Raw genomic sequence first — 21043 nt, 5'->3', positions numbered from 1 at the left:
ACGATGTCATTGTTTGGGGATACATGTGACTACGGTAACGCAACATGCATGACGTGGTACGATATTGATGGCACACAATGTCTTTGGTACGAAAAGCCCCTGGTACGAAAATCATTTCGTATCGGGACACGCACGATTCGAAACATCCGGGGACTTTACTATTGACGACGCCATCTTGTAAAGATGGATATGTTGGCAGGTTATTCGGACGATGCAGATAGCAATACATCAAATGTTGATAAATTTCAGCAGGTTAATTGGTCTATATTTACGTTTTGAAATGTAATGTAGTGATTTAGAGTTTAGTAATTCATCATTATGATTATACATTTGGTATCGCCTCTAAGTGATTATGAAATTGCATTCCTTGCAAATTTCATGCTTCAAAACAAGTTAAAATGTCAGAATGACCGGCCTTGTCTTTTTTTTTTTTATTTGTATAGATATGATAAGTACATTAAATTGTTTTCAAAACTTTATACAGACTATCGGTATCAAATAAAACTATTATGTTACATGGTTGACAGGGTTAAGAAAATTACAATTTATAGGTATGTGACCAAAACAATTTAACCTACAAAGATAGAGATAAATCAGTTATCATTCTACAGAGCCCAGGAAATGCTTTAAAATGCAGTTTTAATTTTTTTTCTAGGTTCAATATTTAAAAAGTTACGACATTTTCAAGACGTGGGACCATGCCCATTTTTTGGCTTTGTTTTACTACTAAAACAAAAGAAAAGTGACCTTTTCGATTAATTACCGGTAACTTTTAATACAGAAAGTATCATAACTTTTTAAATTTTAGATAGATTCTATTCTAATGAAACTTTCAGGGAAGGTAGTTAATTCAACATAGAGCCTTTTGGTGCAGTTTTCTGTTAGTTCATAGTTTAAGTTGTTACCTAATTAATAATTTTAATTAAATTTTTTACCAAAATAAAACACTTTATTACGGTTCACTTTGAACACAAACTGTCATAACTTTAAAAAAATTGGATAGATTCTAATGAAACTTTCAGGGAAGGTAGTGCATTCAACACAAATCCCACTGCTGCATTTTTTCAATGACTAAACTGCCTTCCAACTGCTCTTTCAAGATATTATTTTCATCTTCCAGTATGCCAACCTGTTCATGTTTTGTTTACAGTCTATTCTTTAATGCATCAATTTCTACATCAGCTTCTTGTTATTTGTTCTTTCTTATTATATTTCTGACTTTGGCCTTATGTGCACATGTAGAACTTTGTAAACATGTTTTCAGTGTTTCAATTCTAATATTCTTTTTCTGATTTACTAGTAAAACTCTTAGCAGTTACACATTGTTTTTTATGCAGTTTTGTTCGAAGAAGGTTGGTCACGACTAGATGTTGTTTTTGCATGTTTACTTTTTTTTAATTTGTCACATGAAGGGCAGTGTAGCTTGGAAATTTTAAATGTACTTGCTGGTGGAACATTCTCATCAAAACGTGGTGACAGAACTGTTCTATCATTGGTACTTGATGATGGATCCTTAACTTCATCTGAATGACTGAATAGTCCACTGGGCAAAGTGCAGGTCACTAAAAACGGCTCGCTGCAAATGGCAATGAATCTGTCAAATTCATTTTTATTGCTTAATTTTCTAAACTTCTTTACTGTTCTGTTCACCAACCCTCTTTGTTTTTTGTTTTTTAACACGGGTATAAATTGAGCTTGTTCCTGTGAAAACTTGCATTTAATTGATTCGTCCGTTTCTGTCAGTCTAGAATTGTTCAACAGGTTTAAATAAAGCACATGTCCATTTAAAAGCTCATCTCCTGCAGGGACTGAATGAAAATGATTGTTTAAATATTCCCAAGAACTCCAGGTCTTGTATCATCAATGAATATAGTTTGATCTTTTTTCTTGGTGGTGGCGGCATCATGGACTAGAGTCTAGTTTCTGTGTGTATGTGTATGACTGTGTGTATGTCAGGGCTCGAAATGCAGTGTTAGTACATGCACCGGTGCATGCTGATTTTTGCGTGTGCATGTAACTTTTAAAACTGGGTGCACGCGGTGCATGCTAATATTTTTCAAGTACTATGTATTGCGTATACTAGTATCCTGTTGTCTACCACAGTCAGACTCAAGTTGAATTTTGCGTATGCATTTCGTAATCTGTTCGCCACATGAAAACGATAACTTTTATCTTATGGGCGCATCCATTTTGTATCCCATAATCCTACTTACAACAATGGCGCCCTTTCGGTCATTTCCGTGAAATATATTTGCGAAAATTGCCGGCAATATCTCGGTTATATCCGTGAATGGTATTAGGGAAGGTGGTCGAGACTGACTTTGGGGTATCGACGTGCATAACACAGTTGTTGTCGTCACTGACAAATTGAACTCCGCCAGATATGTGATCAATACAAAGTACTGTAACTGCCTTGAACATTTTCGACCTCAAATATGGGCACTTGATCAGATGACTGCGAACGTGCAGGTGCGTTACTCGTGTAGTTGACTCAAAGTCAACCAGTGATTATTTCAATCGCAACTTCTCGTCGAATTCCGTAGGTTAATTTATATTATACCAACAGATCTTATCCAGTTAAAAAAGTTGATAACTTGCTTAATACAAAACACAAATATTCGTACGTTTTTGTAATAGGCCTATTATAGATTTCTGTAAGGCGTTTACGTTGGGCGAAATTTTCAAATTTGATCAAGAATCAGTAATAAACGCAAAAAGACCCCCCCCCCCCCCTCCCCGACAGTGACTGATCCAGCATGGATGTCAGACAGTGATAGTGACAGTTATATTAAAAAGAAAATGACAATCAACACTGTAATCAAGGTAATTAAAATAATATTTTCCTCATTGTTAACAGGATTTACCTTATTTTTGGTGGATGCAGAATTTTAATGGTGCATGTAACTTTTTTTTCAGCATGCACCTGGTGCATGTAGATTTTTTTTTTCATTTCTAGCCCTGTGTGTGTGTGTGTGTGTGTGTGTGAGCTAATTATGATTTACCCATAATACAAAATATATATTAATTTTTTATTACATTTTAATGTTCATTATTATTCTTATTAATCAATTTAATTATGGCAAATTTAGCATAAAATGTTATTTTAAAAAATAAATTCAGTATATAACAATAATTATTTTTATTAATAATACTAATTGTACCAATTTATTTTTCTCTAGCTAACAAAAATCAAATCAGAACAAATTATTGTCACTACTACACGTGGATTTGTTTTGTAAACATTACCAATGGACCAATGAGTATTAAGAAAACTGGTCACGCGACCGTGATCAACCTGAAATGGCTTCCTTTCACTTTTCAGATGGACATTTTATAATCTGCAAACATCCTTGAGATAACAACATTTTTTACAACATTGTGGCACATATTCATTAATAATAAATGTATGAGCAATATTAAAATATATTTTGAAAATGATTTCTATAATGTAAGTGACATTATTTCAACCTTGAACATCGGGCATTTTCAGAACTTTTGTGCTCTATTTCGGAAAATTAAGTTTTTTTCCACGACTTCGTAGACTACGTTCGCCACATTCAAAATTGATCAAACTTCATAAAAATATGTATTAATATATAAACAAAAAGGACCACGCTTATTTTAGAAGAGAACTTTGATGATTTCTATGATGTAGGATGTTCAGCATTTGATATCTTCTGTAATTTTTTACCGACAATTTTTTTTCCGAAATCCCCGCACTCGGCAATGAAAGCATCTACCTACAACCCATGACACTACAGGATAATCCCCGTATTAACCAACCAGAATGCTTTTATTTATAGCGACTGTTTTGCAGAGCGGCGATTTTGCGTCACAGCTATTAAAGCCCACTGCGCTAATGATGCGGTGCTGGTTGATCACGTACCTACAATTTAGTTAAAATTACGCCATTAGACTTAGTTTTAGTAGTTTTACCTGTATGGTTTTCGATTACATGAGCCTTTGACCAATCCTAACCCTATACCTAAAACTACCCTAATCATTGATGGGGGAGGGGGTTATACTCATGTAATCGAAAACCATACAGGTAAAACTACTCAAACTAAGTCTAATGGCGTAATGCCTTAATTTTAACTAAATTGTAATTTTCTTAACCCTGTCAACCATGTAACAATAATTTTATTAGATACCGATAGTCTGTATAAAGTTTTGAAAACAATTTAATGTACTTATCATATCTATACAAATATTCTACTAGCCCAACATTGAATATCACTAGCCATGGGAGTGGGCTACCATAATCTAGAAGCCCTGGAGGCAAACTGTCACTTAGAGTGAATTGGGCAAACAGTATTTTGGGGATTGGGTGAGCATCTGGTACCCGTAACTGAATATGAAGCTTTGGAAAGACTTGGTCTAAAATATAATTATTTCAAACATTTCCTGCAAGCTAAATGACACTCGAAATACCATGCGTTGTTATTAATCGTACTACTTGTTTGTCAATGCAATCGGAACATTTATTTTAGCCAATTTGTTTTATTTGACCAGGGATTTCCGATTGTGTTAGGTGTGTAACTTGAAGTTCTGAATGATCACAAATCCACGATCTCTTTCCGGAAATTACCAACTTGACCCGATTAAGCACAGCAAAGGATAAAGATGCAGTGTTACCAGAGATTAAAACTTATTTTTCGATATGGGGAAAACCCCATTTGAATACGTGGTTTATAGATAGAAAAGAAATCCAGTGTTACACAGAATGATCGGTCTTTGCTAGTGGACAGGGTTACTGAAAATGTCATCTATAGTTGTGGGTTCAGTTAAATTTTAGTGCGTCCTATACGCAAGTTTTGTGCGTCCGGTAAATTCCTGATTACATGTAGCTATTTTTATTTTCAGATGCCGACTAAATTGGATGGCGGTTCTTTGAACGACAATGCAAGTAATCTTGAGGCTGAATGGGAATCATTTGAGAAAATGATTGGTGGACAGCAAGAGACTGTGCCTTGTGCTGTTCCGCCAGTTAGTGTGGCCCCTCCTTCGTTGACTCCTGCTATAGGAGAGGCCCCAATGGACTTGGACAGTGATGACGACGAATCTATGCCAATACTCACCAAAATGACTGCATCACCGGTCAGGCAGTCTAGACCGTCATCCAGTTCGTCATCATCCTCATCTGGTTCAAGAGCTTCATCTGTTGAATCAGGTTCTGTTTTATTAGATTTTATCTCTTTAGAATTAAGCAAAATTAGATCTGAGAGTAAAAAGTTGCAAATTTCATTTTGATATATTTAATTAAGAAATAATAACATTCTTTATCACAATATAGTGCATGTAAATATGACTATTTCACAAAAATATTTTTATACATGAACAATTGTATAGTAATGGTGTGATGTGGCAAATTCATGGTAGTCTGGAGTGAAGGTAAAACTATTTAGATTTGTTCACCAATGGGCAATGTGTTTATTAATTATATAAGTTTACTGTCATTACCTGTTAATTATGATTTATTGTTTTTATAGTAATTTGCGTGCCTTTCTGGCATGTGCTCATTCTGAATAAATGTTTAAAAATTTTCAACAGAATGCTTGTTTGACTTAAAATATCCAGGAGCCAATTTCACAAAACATTGTAAGTTTACATACATACGTTTTGCCATTAATATTTTTGTAATCTATTTCACGTAAAAGAATACTGCGCAGATCACAAAAGGACGGAACAAATTTGTTTTTGAACTTTATTAATTATACTGTTTGTACTTAAAATTATTTTCCAGTCAGAGATTTAGGTTTATATTATATATACAAAATTAGGTTTACAGCAATTTGTGACATTGGTCCCAGGTACTGTACATCACTTTAAGTTCCAACTGAATCTACAGTTGCCTGGCTTTCTCTATTGTTCCAGGTGACCTGTCAATCATCCAAAACACTGAGGTATAAATATTTGTTTGCAAAGCTGCTGCTATTAAAATAACCGTTCACAAACAAAAGGTCACCTGGACACAAACTGTCATTGCTTAGTGTCAAATGTTACTAAAACGAGGAAAGTGAATTATGAGGTGTGATTTCAGTCATTCGGGTTGACTTCATAGTTCATTGATGTAATTTACTTCTTCAATATTAAAAGTTAGGTTTTTTGGTGTGGTTTTTTTCTGTTGTCATTTTAAAGAATTCATGTTTTGCGGATCTGTGAGAATGAGTAGTAGTCATGTGTGTTGGTTCCTTTTTCTTTTCTTTTAAAAAATTATTTTAAAAAAGTCATCTAGTGTGTACACCAATTACCATGTAATGATGGTGTCCATTGTACTTGAATGTTCGTATTTAAATTTGTAATATTGGTAATGTTTTTATGTAAAACTTTAGCTGTAATGTGTAATATGTCATCACTGGTTTAAAACGTAATCTATAAATCAATTAAAATATTAAAATTAAACCTTGTTGCATCAGTTGACATTCTTTCTTTCTTTCTTTTTTTTTTTCGCTCAAAAGATCCAATTTTAATAGACATTTTTTTCTCACATGTACATGTCACACTAGACTGACTGCGCTTCTGATGACTGAGTTACTCAGATTGCTTGAAGATGAATGCAGTTATTACCATGTTCTGGGTTGGTAAGGTGTGAATAGTATTATGGAAAAAAGGTACAGTACTTGTAATCAAATTGACTCGCCGTAATATTTGAAAACTGTTTTGACCCAACAAATGGATAAACATGCTTACAAAGGAATGATTTTTGTCACCTTAAAAACTGTTAAAAACAAAATAATTTTAAGAGAAGACAACACTAGTCAAGATTTGTTTGTTTGATGGTATAGGAATAACTGGGTGTGAATTGTTCATGAACTTGGAAAAAGTTTTACATAATTTAAAAGTTTTTCTTTCACTTATTGTATATGGCCTAACTTTCTATACTTTGAGCAACCCTTGGCACCTACTTTTCTTTTTGAGGACTATTTAAAGTTGCGTTGGAAGTTTGAATTGATTTTAAACTGTTATCTACAACTTTTTATATTTTTGTTGAAACCTGTACTGTACTGGGGGTTTTTAGTTTTGAGATATGATGCCAGTGTTTAAATTAGAATTTTAAGCAGCAGTTTGTCAGTTAATCTTTTACACTTTTTAAAAGTGAACTGCCATCTTTTAACAAGATCCATGTATTCAGTTTACAAATTATATTTAAAATCTGCCTTGTATGTATTAAATGTAGAATATTTAATATTCATTTCAAACTTAAGACATGTACAAATACAAGCACATGCGTAATATATATATATTATTACTTGTCAGTTTGGTAACCATGTTTAGTGTTGAATCTTGAAATAGAATTAATTCAGTTATTCATTCCAGCCAGTGCACCATGACTGGTATGGCAAAGACTGTAGTATGTGCTATCCTATCTGGGATGGTGCATATTAAAGACCAATGGAAAAATGTAGCAGGTTTCCTCTAAGACTATATGTCAAAATTACCAAATGTTTGACATCGTATATCGGATGATTAATAAATCGGTATGCTCTTGTCATTAAACAAAACAAACTTTAATTTTTAATTCAGTTTAGCCTAGATCACATTAGACGATGCGACCCAACTGAACCGTCGCTCGCTCACACAGCTGACATGTATTAATGTTTACTGCTGTATAGTATCTGTGCTTTTTGTTATTTTGTATTCTAATGAACAAATATATGTACTATAGTCCATTCCATCCCATAAAAATGGATTTTGTAAATAATTTCTGTTTGCTTTGAAGAAAAGTAATTAAAAGGATATAAAACCAAAATGGTGGCCATTAAGCATTGATTTCTTACTATGGTATGTATTAGTTTTATTTATTTCTGAACCAAATATTTTTCTAATTGCATAAAACACTGGTCATTTCTTGTTATTTCCAAAACACTTTTACTTTTTTTCGAACGTCAAATCAAACCAAAATTATTTACAAAAAACATTTCTATAGGAGGATGAGACAGACTTTAGTTATAGACATGGAAACATTTTGAATTATTTGCTTGTAAGGGTAAACTTGAAAACAGTGGTTTATAGTTAATTAACATGAAGTTTTGTCTGGGTGTTTCTTTTAAAAAAATATTTTTTCACTGATTTTTGCCATATTTATCACTCAGAATGTTTTGTCAGAAAAAAAAAGTCTGATCTTGGCTGATGGTCCTGCAAAGATTTGGGATTTTTTTTGTTGTGTATAAAACACACTAAGTGGGTTTTTTAAACTACTATTTTGTAGAAAAAAATTGTGCAAGATACACACAGAATTTGAGTCATGCTGATAATTCATTAAATTTTATCATGGTGGCAGAAGGAGGGGGAAAATCTTGATTTATTTTTTGTTTTTAAACAGATGAAAATATTTTAGGACATTTTTGGAATTTTGAAGTTTTGCACAGCCCAAAACTATTCTTGTCCTTGTTGAATGTCATTTTCTTCCCTTTTTGAGCCACAATCTTTTGTCGGTAAAAACTTTGTGTTCTTAAATTGTAAACTTAGTATTTTTGCCAAAGAACATAAATGCAAATATGTGATGAGTGCTTTGTGTTACACTAGTAATATTATTGGCTGGAAAGGAACAATGCAGAAAACTGATATAGAACACTGGTATATGTTTTGTTTTTAAACTTCATTGCTCATGGGTTGTGAAAGTCCTTGCAAATCATGTACTGAAATAAGCATTATTCATCTCATTAAAAATCATTAGTATTCAGGCACTAATCTAGTCGCTTCTGTTCTTTCACTTATAGTTAGACAAGTTACAGAGATGTTAACAATAATAAGAAGCTGAAAGTTGTCATCCAATTTTAAAAACAAAATCACACAACAGTTGTCAAGACACCCAACTTGTTTTGACATAGCTCACTTTAGAATTGACTACTTCAGCTGTCATTGTGTGTATAGCTTAGTATAAGCTCACTTAGCACCTTTTTGGTCCCTTGTTTCACTTTGGCATGGTACTGGACATTCAACTTGTGTCACACCCAAAGCTGGCTCTGGGTGAACAGAATATTTCATCAAATTATGATGTCGCCATTTACAGTAATGCAAGAACACACTACTTATTACTTTCATTTTAATATATATAACAAATTAATTATCAATTGCTTAACACAACTTTGATGAAAAATATTCACTTGTTTTGCATAACGTTTATTACGTTAATAAACTAGTAGCATCTGGTCACGAAACCCGATGAAAATGTTCACTCATTCCTTGTTTTCGTCAGTCCTAGATTAGTGCCTGGTATTATTAGTCCCCTTCCAGTCCAACCGAAGTGGACTGTAGATTTTGTCTCTGTCCCAAATGTAGTTTTTCAAACATTTTTTCACAATGCCTCTAGATTTTCAGGGCTTTAGATGACACATATTTTTTATTTGTTCTGAGCATAGCGAGATCTTTAAGGAGGATGAAGCGGAAGTGGTTTGAAGTTTTGTCTATATTGAGAAATGCATTTGAGTTATTTCAAGCTAATTTAGGCTTAGTTTTTGAGTTGAAATTGTTTAGTAGTCGATATGTGTATAGTTGTTTGGGGCACATTTTTGGGGCATACTTATTTTTAACACCCTTTACCGTTGTGACTTTGCAATCTAAAGTCTTGGAGACCGGCCTCGGTGGCGTCGTGGCAGGCCATCGGTCTACAGGCTGGTAGGTACTGGGTTCGGATCCCAGTCGAGGCATGGGATTTTTAATCCAGATACCGACTCCAAACCCTGAGTGAGTGCTCCGCAAGGCTCAATGGGTAGGTGTAAACCACTTGCACCGACCAGTGATCCATAACTGGTTCAACAAAGGCCATGGTTTGTGCTATCCTGCCTGTGGGAAGCGCAAATAAAAGATCCCTTGCTGCCTGTCGAAAAAAGAGTAGCCTATGTGGCGACAGCGGGTTTCCTCTTCAAAACAGTGTCAAAATGACCATATGTTTGACGTCCAATAGCCGAGGATAAGATAAAAATCAATGTGCTCTAGTGGCGTCGTTAAATAAAACAAACTACTTTTTTTCTAAAGTCTTGGATATTAAAGTAAAATTTTGTATAGCGTTATCCTGTACAGGATGATTTACCCATTTTGAAAGGAGCTTTGTCTCTTGATCTCAGGAGGAGAACAGTTTTTGTATCTGGTAGGGACATGTATAATAATGCTCTGGCGGTACTCACAGAATTATCATTTACTTAAGCGTGTAAACCTGAAAATTCAAAATTCAGGCTAATAAAAAAATATTGTTTGCAATTTGGAAAAACCTATAAAAGAGGATGTGTAGCCAAATTGCATTTTTTAAATTTATTTTTTTGTGTTCATCTCTATGTAAAGTGTCCTGATGTTTTGTTTTTCTTTGAAGTAGTAGGTGTAACTAAGAGTTGTAGATTTCATGAACTATAATGTTGGTACATACTGGTATTTTTGCCGACTCTGCAATGGAGAGGTATATGCTATGTTTATTAATAGATGCAGTAGCATCTTAAAGTTTTGTCCTTTGCCTCAGTTTGGCAACTTTTGTTTTAATTTAGTATGTTGTTTTTTTTTGTATGTAAAGTTGCCATATTTTCTGACTTAGTTTTTATTGTTTTTTCAGATAAAAGTGCAGGGCACAGTCGAAATTGTGCGATGCCTAGAGCATATGCTTCAGTCTCAGAAGAGAAGATTGAAGACGAAAATCCGTTGAAGGTAACAGGCAAACGGGAGGGTTGTGTTAATGTGAAAAATAATGCTTTATGATGCCAGTCCTGGCAAAATGCTGTGTCATTGAAAGCAAATCACCATAATGTTAGTTGTGATTTTAATACAGTGAAATATTTCAAAAGCGTTCCTACAACTGAGCCGTCGCCCCCATCATACATATTTTTCAACACATGTCCATGTCAAAAAAGCTACACTAAACACTAAAGCATTTGAAAAATAAGTGATCTATATCCCTCTATAAATAATCATAAATTGTGTGCAAGTGGACTATCATAGGTGCCACTAGAAAAATTAACTGAATAGATTAAAATACAGGTACTTGGAAACTAATAATAAATTCAGTTGGGAGAATGTTTCTGAATTATATTGGTGCTAGTAAATTAATAAAATGTATTACTTTGCAATCCTGATTTCAATATTTTAAAAAATGTTTTCCTTAAATTAGATTAAATTAGATAGTTTCCAATAATTTATAAAGCAAATACTGCACATCTATGAAAAATGACAAAAACGTAGACCTTTCCTGGGTTAGTATCATTACTTGCATTTATTATGCAAATAGTTCAACATAACAAGAGTTAATGAAAATCATATAAAGCACTTGTGTAATAACAAACGGCAATGTCGTAATTGCTTAATAACATGACGTTGCTTCCCCAGTCCTCGAGACTGCCTGTGAAATATGATGTCATTTCGTGAACGGTCTGTTATTCATTAAAACCCCCAAATAATATGGATAATAAATTATTACACTCCTGTTTGTGAATCGTACTGATTTTATTAAACTTGTGTCGAGATTCATGTATTACTCTTGCTCTTATTGGGCAATGCAAGAATCCTGACATTAGTTTTGTAAAATCAGTATGACACAAAAGTATGTATAAAAATCTCTTATGTAATTATCCCTGTTTCAACTACATTTTAAACTGTTGAACAAAATTATCTAAAAAAAAAATTTATGCTTCATATATATATATATATATATATATATATATATATAAATTAAAATTGCAATATGATTCATAAGAAATACGAATTTCTCTTATTCCCTTCCTAAAATAAATTCTCAAGTTAGGGATGTAGCCAAATTTTATTAACTTACATGTTGATGGGTTTTAAAAACATTGTTTCAACAGCACCTTATTTTGCTCAGTTAGCTGGATTAAAATATATGTATTGAAACTTGAAAACCGGATTGTTTTCCATTTCAAAACCGCTTTCCATGACACAGTTTCAAAAAAATTATCTCTACCTGTTATGGAAAAAAAAGAGAGAAGATTTTGTTAACACTTAAAACTATTATCGAATCCTGAAGTGTCAGCTTAGAAATAACTAGAAAGATTATATATCGTTGGAGCTTTGACTCGTTGAGTCATAATATTTGTGCTATTCAGCAATTCTAACCAACTACTTGCCATATCATATAGGTACGCAGAGCATCTTAAGACCTGGCCGTAATATCACAGCAGGTGACAACGGATTTGTTGTCACTTCAGTAAGTCAAGCCTCAGGTGAGTAGTTTCAATGGAGGGAGGTTACTAATAGTCTGTGTGGGGAAATGTATTTCAGTGTTTTACAAGCATACTCGGTATTCTCTGTATCTGTGCAAAGTACAGTAATGTTTGATTGTCCACGAATAAACATCCTCTGGATACACCAGTAACTGCAGTATAAACCAATCCATCTATGGCTTGGTCACATTTTTAAAAGTTCAGTATACTGAATTGGTGAATTTTGGGTTGGTGTTGTGAGAAAATATACTTATAGATATTGATCATAGCACTGTGTTTACTTTATGTAGCAGAGATTGTTATGAAAATTTGTGAAGAATTTTTTTTCAGCTGTATAAACTTTTAATTTCAATTCATTGGTCTGAGTGGAGCACATATTGTTTGTTGGGGGGTATTTTTTAAAATGGTTTAATATGCACTCGGCACCAAATGGTAGGGGTAAATTGAGGAGATGACCATAAGGATTTTTTTAGATTTGTGGCTGTTGTCTATTTTATTATCACAAGTGCAATTTTTGACCTCAGGTATTGTGTTCATGTTAAACTGAAACATTTTTCCATGGAGCCAATGGAATGTGTTGTATTATTTCCATAGAAATACCTGGTTACGATCTAACTCTTAAACAGTTATCTTGGCCTGTCTCACTTTCTAATGATGTCACTTACTAATAAAGTTATTAGTTTTGCAGATGTTATTGTCTATCTAATGCCCGGGAAACAATAATATTAATAATTCACATTATAGATCAAAGTATAATTTTACAATGTTAAGCATTTGGAAGTTATTTTTTAAAAATAAGTTGAAAAATACATGTTGATGTTTCCAACAATATGGTGTAGATGTAGAGGTTTATAATAAGAAATGAGATGCATCTAGCCCAAATCTCATGACTGGTATATCAAATGCCATGGTATGTGCTATCCTGTCTGTGGGATAGTGCATATAACAGGTCCCTTGCTTTTAATAGCAAAATGTAGTGGATTTCCTCTCTAGAATTATAAAATGTTCGACATAAGTAGTCGATGAATAAAACAAATTACTCTAGTGGTGTCGTTAAGCAAAATAAACTAACTTTTTTATAAACTAGCCCATAGCTGGTTTATAAAAAGACAAATTTAGTGTAACAAATTAAAATGAGAATTCTCATTCATACTGAGCAGATGTATATTTGCTTTAAGCTTTGTCAAATATTAGGAAATTAAAAATAAAATTGAATCAAGTTGATCCATTTTAACCAGAGTAGGTGAACTTACCATCAAAATAGTCAATTAAAAATAACTAACACAATTGTAGTAATATAGCAATACTAAAATTTATAATATGAATTTGCATCTTTAAAGGAACTGACTGGATAGGTAAATGGTTCCATATACTGATTACATAGTTAAGAAAACATGTCAACACATTTAAAGTTATGCTTTATTTAGAATTTTTATGCCTTACAAGTGAAGTTTTGTATGCTTCACTGATAACATTGCTGCTATAGCACTGATACGATTTGCACTGGAATTATATTGTCTGATTTGTTTGCAATGTGCGAGCTGTATATTTGTGTATTATTCTTTGGTTGCATAGAAGAAATATTGATATGTATGTATATATTTTTAATACACTATATTTTTAAAATATTATTTGCACCTGATCAATTGGTGTTAAATAATTTGGTGCATAAAAATAACGCCATCGTTGTTTCTTCCTTGTATTTTCTCAGGATGCTTCCAGTCCCAAGTCTAGATCGACCTCACCTGCAGGACAACATCTTTCTAGGTCAAGTTCAAGGTCCAGGTCACCGTCACCAGTTGAAAAGAGTAAATCTAGATCCAAATCAAAGTCCCCATTATCGGCAGCACACAAGAAGTCGAGATCAAAGTCACAGTCACCATCTGTAAAACGACGCAGATCCTCTGAAGGTAGACACTCGAGATCGAGATCAAGGGATAGAAGACGGCATGGTTCAGATGTAAGGAAGTAAATTGTTAGGATAGCAGTAGAGACAACTACCAGGATGTACCAGGCAATGTTGTATGTATAGCGCGAGTGAACTGATGTTGTCCTCAAGCCTTTGGCAAGTGAAGGACAACATTAATTCACGAGTGCAAGATAAACCATATTGCTGAGTATTGAGTTGTGCTTTTTATATATTACCCTGTGTCATTCTGATAAACATTTAATGGAACATTTTGAAACGAATCCAAACGGAGAATGTGAAATTGTGAAATGTCATTAGTGTGACTCCGTTCTGATGACTTAAGTATTCTTCAATTGGGGATCATTTCTCAACAGCTTATGATACAATTCCACATTTGTTTCGTGCCTAAAATCAGTATTGTCACACCAAATATTTTTTGAGGGGTGGTATGTAGCCCAGTGGTAAAGTGTTTGCTTTATGCGCAGTCAGTCCAGGATCCATCCCTGTCGGTGGACCCATTGGGCTATTTCTCGTCCAGCCAGTGCTCCACAACTGGTGTAACAAAGGCCATGGTATGTACTATCCTGTCTTGGATGGTGCATATAAAAGATCTCTTGCTGCTAATCGAAGAGAGTAGCCCATGAAGTGGCGACAGCAGGTTTTCTCTCTCAGTATCTGTGGTCCTTAACCATATGTCTGACGCCATATAACCATAAATAAAAAGTGTTGAATGCATCGTTAAATAAAACATTTCTTTCCTTGTCAAATTTTTTTCGGTGGGATATCAAACATCGGTGTTTACGGGCCATGAATACATTGACATAATCACCACACTATCAAAGGAAAAATATGTTTCGGGTTTTCTTGCATATCATGACATCACAACACCTAAAATATTGAAATCCCTACATCTTTCTGTCCATGTGTAACTAAATATCTCCAAGTTGAACAGTTCAATGTGGGTAGTCTTTGCTATCAGAACACCTCTCTGAATTCATTCAACTGATTGGTTTTTTCTTGTTCCAAGCAGTGCAACACAGCTGGACAAAGGCCATGGTATGTGCTTTCCTGTCTGTGGGAAAGTGCATATAAAAGATTCCTCGCTGCATTAAAAAAAATGTAGCGTGTTTCCTCTGATGTTTCCGAGTCAGAAAGACCAAATGTTTGACATTCAATAGCCGACAATGATTAATTAATTAATGTTTGACATTCAGTAGCCGACGATGATTAATTAATTAATGTGCTCTAGTGGTTTCGTTGAGCAAAACAAACAAACTTTTTTTACTGTGAGAAAATAAAGGCAAGCTGAAGATCACTCTCCTGATATGGTGCTAAATTGGCAGTCACATAAAGTTCCAAATAAAATTTTAGTGGTAAGACTTTCATTTTGCTGCTATCCTAAAACTTTCCACGTGAGTAATTACTCATTTCCTGGCAAAGACTGTGATAAGTAATGGTAACAACATCAACTGTGGAAGTTCATCTCGCTCCATATTAATTTTTCTCTTAATAATTTGAATGTATCTTTGGTAACACAATCTTTGTTAGGCAGGACATTTAAATTTATAAAATTGTTAAAAATTGTTAAACCAATTTACTTGATGTACTCTTTTTTTAGAAAAGACACCGACGGAGCAGAAGCAGATCTCACGATAGGAAACGACCATCCCGAGAAAGAAGAAAACATAAAGACCGGCATCGGAGAAGAAGTCACAGCAGAGATAGAAAGTCGAGCAGAAGTAAAGGGCACAGGCAAAGCAGAAGTAGAGATGGAAAACGCAGCAGAAGCAAGAGTCACGAAAGAAAACGAAGCAGGAGCAAGAGTCGAGATAGGCGAAATAGTTCAAGTAAAGCCAAAGAAAGAAGGGACCGAAGACGCAGTAGGAGTAAGGACAGACGGCGAAGTAGGAGCAGAGAGAGAAAACACAAACCAAGGCGACATAGTCGCAGTAGGAGCAGAGATCGCAGCAGAAGTCGGAGTTACGATCGAGAAAGTCCACGGGTGACTAGAGCCCATGTTCCAGCGAAAAACAAACCAGTTAATTTCAAAGAGAAAATGAGGCAACAGCTCTTCAATGCTAGCAAACTGCTTGTGGAGCAAGGAGCCGGTACATCGGGCGAAGGAGAAGAGAAAGGTATGTATCATCATTCTGCACTAGACTCGACTCTTGATAAATAGCATCGGTAGGGTTTTAAAGTTATTAGACAAAAATATATCGGTCAATGTTTATAGACATGTCCTAAAATTTTAATTGTTTTGATAAATAATGTATCCTTCCAATAGGAAATTAGATTTTGAAATGTACTTTTTGTTTTACAACTTGACTATAAGCTTCAGGTAATGGTTGGTCTGTATTTTAGCACTAATGTTTGTGGAGGTGGGGGTGGATAATGTAATTTTAATTGTCATTTCTTTAAAATATATTAATCATTCTGTTTTCAGACTCTCAGAAAGATAAACTTGCAAGATTGGATGCTAGTGCTATATACAAAAATATGTCTGGCGTGACCCCACAGATGGCTCTTCTTCAAACAATGGCTGCTATGCATCAAAAGGTTTGTATGACTAGAGTAATCTCTTAGTTTGACTGAATGCATATTTATTTTCATGCTGTTGACATCTATAGCTGGCAGTTTGGTCTCCGAATTTTAGGATTTTTTTTTTCTTCTTTTGTTTTTGTGGAAAAAAAAAATGTATTTTCCTCTCTCTTTTTTTAAATATTGTATTTCATATCCAAATTGCTTCATAAATTTTGTTTTACTCTTAAAGAGAATGTGATAATGACTCTGTTCAACCAGTATTGATTGATGTGTATCTTTGCAGTCTTGTAGCTTGGGGAAAAGTTGCCACATTGTTTTCAATAAGAACACTCTCTACCCTTCCCCCACCAAAAACCCAACTGATAACATGGCGATTTGCTTGAATTGTACAGAAATGTTGTTAATTAATAAGATATTGTAAACTGATGGCGAGTGTGTTCTGTATTGTGATTGTTTAATTACATTCTTTTTCCGGTATCAAATGAAAATAACACCTGGAAAGCTAATGACGTCATTAGCAATTGGAACAGGCGAAGTTGACGATTCAAGGGTTTTCGTTTACAATGGACATAACCATATTGAGTTTGGTCAGAAATGAAGTTTGCGGGATCAAATAGACAACAACATCCGCAAATCTAAAAACTTCATATAGATATCTCCTAAGTATATTGTTATAATGCATTGTTATTGTTAATATAAACTTGATTTATGAATCATCGGCTATTGGATGTCAGACATTTGGTAATTTTGACAGTCTTGGAGAGAGAACCCGCTACATTTTTCCATTACTAGCAAGGGATCTTTTATATGCACCATCCCATCCCACAACCTTTGATATACCAGTCGTGGTGCACTGGCTGGAATGAGAAATAGCCCAATGTACAGGGCTATGTCCCACCCCATTCTTAATATTAATAAATTGTCTATTGGCTTTATAAATATGTGCTTTGTGTTGTAAGCAAATAATATAATTTGGGACACATTTATCAAAGTTTCAGTAAATTATTATAAAACTAATATTTGAAAGACATCTGTTTTTAATAATGCAGTAGAATTCTCGTTGACATAATTTTACTCTTGTTGGCAGGCTCAAGAGATCACTGGAGTAGCTGTACCAAAATATTACAACCCTGCTGCCGTGAATCCTCTCAAATATGCAGAACAAGTTCAGAAACGGAAGTTACTCTGGGCTAAAAACAAGGAGAAGAAGCCAGTGAGTAGTTTGTACACATTTGATAACAACTTAGAACTACTATATCCTTGTTCATGTTTTCATTAACAAGTAAAGAGAATGCTTTAAAATTTCAAGTATTTAAATGTTAAAAGGGAAAAAAAGTAAGACTTTACGAATGATACCTAATCTTACTGTAAACTATTGCTATTTGGTATCCAAGATATAATTATTTTTAATTTTCTGTCTAGATAGTGAGAGGAAACTGTGCAGCCACATATTCTACTACTCTATATTGAGTAGCAGTAAGGATCTTTTATATGCATTTCACATAAACTGAAACAGATACCACAAATTTTGATACGTCAATCATGGATTACTGTTTAGAATGGTATAAAAACATGTTAGGACCACCATGGGTGATCAGTTCCAAGAAACATTCACCCTTGTGTCAGTACTCTACCACTGAGCTCGGCTATCGGGTTCAGAATTTTTCTATTTCATAATTGCAGAATTAGTTATAGCAATACTTTTAGTTATTTCCATATGAGAAACTGGTATAGATATCAATTCCAATTATTAGTCTTTAATGGAGAGGACTTGGGTTTTGTCATCCTTGTCTGTCCCACATACAGTTTTCATACCTTTTTTCCCTCCAAGTGCCTAATATTTAGCTAAGATTTGGTATAGAGCTTTTTATTTAGTTACAAATCAAGTTTGATTTTCATTGGGATTTGTCTTCTTTTTTGTTTTTGTTTTTACAGAGTTATGGCCCTTGTACATGGGAGATGTAAAAAGTTGTTGGATTTGGTAGCAGTACGCTCAGAATGCTTGTTTCTTTTTCTTTTTGGGAGGGGGGTGGGGGGGGGGTGGGGAGAAAGAGCCATTTTATTACTGAATACACTCACAGCTTGGCAGTTTTGCAACAGTTTTTTTTACATGATGTTCTTGAGAAATAAAACCCCTGATTGTACAAGTACTAAATGATTATTCAAAAAATTTCAGGAAGCTGAAACAACTGGTCAGTGGCAGGCTACAGCCTTTATTTCTGATAACGATGGACGGATGGCTGCCAAGTTCCGCAAACTGATGGGAATGAAGGAAGGTGAAGAACACGAAGTGGATGAGGATAAGGCCAAAGAACTGGAGGAGATTAAAAAGAAACAGGAGGAACTGTTTTATCACTTGGACAAGGAGTACGAGTTCGCTAGAATGACGACTCACACGCAGAGAGGGGTGGGGCTGGGGTTCGGGTCTCAGACTTTGCCACATCAGTGACAATCGCAGATGGCTTTCTGACTTTCACAATGCTTGGCAGTAATGTTTTATTATCTCATCGGTGCTGTATTGTAAAACAAATCTTGTAGATTTAAAATCTTCATCCACGTCCAGAGAGCCAACAAAAGTCATAGTGCATCATTTTTGTTTTTGTCTTATAGTGGATTTTGGTAATGAAACGAAACCCACCGTTGGTAGAATTATGTACACATTTATGTATTAAATATGTAATTGTGTGTGCAGTGTGTTTATAATCCACCAGTTAACACGAGAAAGAATCCTAAAAAAGAATTCAAGAGCAGCAGCTTCCTTGTTCTCAGAGAACAAAGATGATACATAATATTTCCAAAAGTGATAACATGATTTTTGTGTGTAAATTAGACTGGTGGAACATTATGCTTAAGTTGAAGTGGTCTAATGCAATTCCATAATGTTTTGCATCCATTTCTAAGGCAGAAAACGAAGCCATATAGTAATTTAGTTGGTACAACAAGTAATTGTATCTTTTCTTTAATATTATATGATAGTTTTGTTTTATGTCTTATTTTGTAATGTGTTTCTGGCTGTAACTCGACTGATTCAACACCAGAATTATGATCTTTTTTTTTTTTTTTTAATTGCATAGCTAATAACAATTTGACACTTATTGATACCATATTAAGTAAAAGTAGTACCAAAATTTCAATAAAAGGAAAGCATTTAATACTTTTTATTTTGGTAGGTATTGAAAAATTGCATATTATGTATAGGCATGTACATATTTTGATACATAATATAGTGCTCACAATTCCAAGTGTGTGTTGGGAGAACACATGTATATAATGTAAATATGTAAATGATGTGAGAAAGGGACTTTGAATGTAGCCTATTTAAGTGTGTTCCAATGTCTATAGTAGGTGTACAAAATATTGTTACGAATCACGTGGTCTTGAAATGTTTTGGTGTCATGGTCAACTGTTCCTATTAGGAAGTTGACAATTGCAAATGTCTTTTGACTTATTAGGAACAGGTGGCTGTTCAAAATTAATACATGGTGAATAAGACTGGTGAATACGTATTTGCTTATCAGTTTGAATGCATCAAGAAATGGGGAAATATTTAATTAGCTCTCCGGTTCAAACATTAGGTAGTGTAACCAGTTATATTAATGGAAATTTTGGAAACTCAAATAAAAGCCTTGCAAGTAATATATACTTTTTCTTAAGGTTAAGGATAGTTAAGTAATCTTAGAAAAAAAAGTTTAATTGAATTCTTTTGTTTTAAATAAAATATAAGATTATCTAATTATCATGTAACAGTTTTGAACAGTTGGTACCAGGTCTCACAAGGAAAGTATTTTGTTTTAGAAGATAGGATTTTACCACCACCACCACCACCACCCCCCACAAAATGTAAGCAAACTATCATTAGGCTAATTTGACTACTGACACGGTGAGTCCTACTGACATTTATGCAGAAATGAATATTCATGTTTGTGTTAACTATGGAAACCTTGTTTACATGTACATGTAACTGAAGTATCTTTACTTGGTTTTGTTTCTTCATCAGAGTTGTGTACCTTCTTAAAAAATAAAACTATAAAATGAAATGGAAGTTGTTGTTTTAAATAATCCTATGCATAACAGTTGAGAATGGAACGCTAACTTGCAAATCCTGGTCATTTGTGAAATCAAACTAGTGATGTCGAAATTATGGGTTTATGAATTAAATATGTTGAATGACATTGAAATCCATGGGTTTTTATGGCCTAATATGTCACGACGTATACTAAAAGCCCTGTCCTGTTTAAGAAAGTGTTTTATAAAAGTCTATACTGCCAAACATAAGTGCCCTGTTTGATTGAAGCAGCTTTCTTCTACATTGTCTAGACCAAGTTTTTCCATTATTTGTTGCATATGCAACAGTCTCCTGAAACGAGATGTATGTGGTTCTTTTAAAGAGTGAAATTATTTCACGAGGGACATAAACTTGATACGAAATGGA

General features: G+C 34.1%; 1 protein-coding gene across 1 annotated transcript; it reads left to right on the top strand.

Moving 5' to 3' along the window:
* The first annotated feature begins 150 nt into the window (after nucleotides 1–150).
* LOC121368336 (arginine/serine-rich coiled-coil protein 2-like) lies at nucleotides 151–20648 on the top strand. The gene is made up of 8 exons (XM_041493025.1): nucleotides 151–252; nucleotides 4864–5170; nucleotides 10544–10635; nucleotides 13873–14121; nucleotides 15689–16205; nucleotides 16514–16626; nucleotides 17699–17824; nucleotides 18788–20648. The coding sequence occupies exons 1-8, from the start codon at nucleotides 184–186 to the stop codon at nucleotides 19058–19060; spliced, it is 1746 nt and encodes a 581-aa protein (XP_041348959.1). The 5' UTR covers nucleotides 151–183; the 3' UTR covers nucleotides 19061–20648.
* Nucleotides 20649–21043: the final 395 nt, after the last annotated feature.

This window comes from Gigantopelta aegis, chromosome 3, assembly GCF_016097555.1.
Source record: "Gigantopelta aegis isolate Gae_Host chromosome 3, Gae_host_genome, whole genome shotgun sequence".
In the NCBI taxonomy this organism is placed as follows: Eukaryota; Metazoa; Mollusca; class Gastropoda; order Neomphalida; family Peltospiridae; genus Gigantopelta; species Gigantopelta aegis.
The sequence above is the reverse complement of the archived record's forward strand: the minus strand, read 5'-3'. Positions and strand labels throughout refer to the sequence as shown.

Excerpts from the sequence above, each read along its gene's own strand:
- LOC121368336 (XM_041493025.1), top strand. The coding sequence starts at position 184 with ATGGATATGTTGGCAGGTTATTCGGACGATGCAGATAGCAATACATCA. Across the intron at positions 253-4,863 it reads ATGTTGATAAATTTCAGCAG|ATGCCGACTAAATTGGATGG; the intron begins GTTAATTGGTCT and ends TTTTATTTTCAG. Across the intron at positions 16,627-17,698 it reads TGGCTGCTATGCATCAAAAG|GCTCAAGAGATCACTGGAGT; the intron begins GTTTGTATGACT and ends TCTTGTTGGCAG.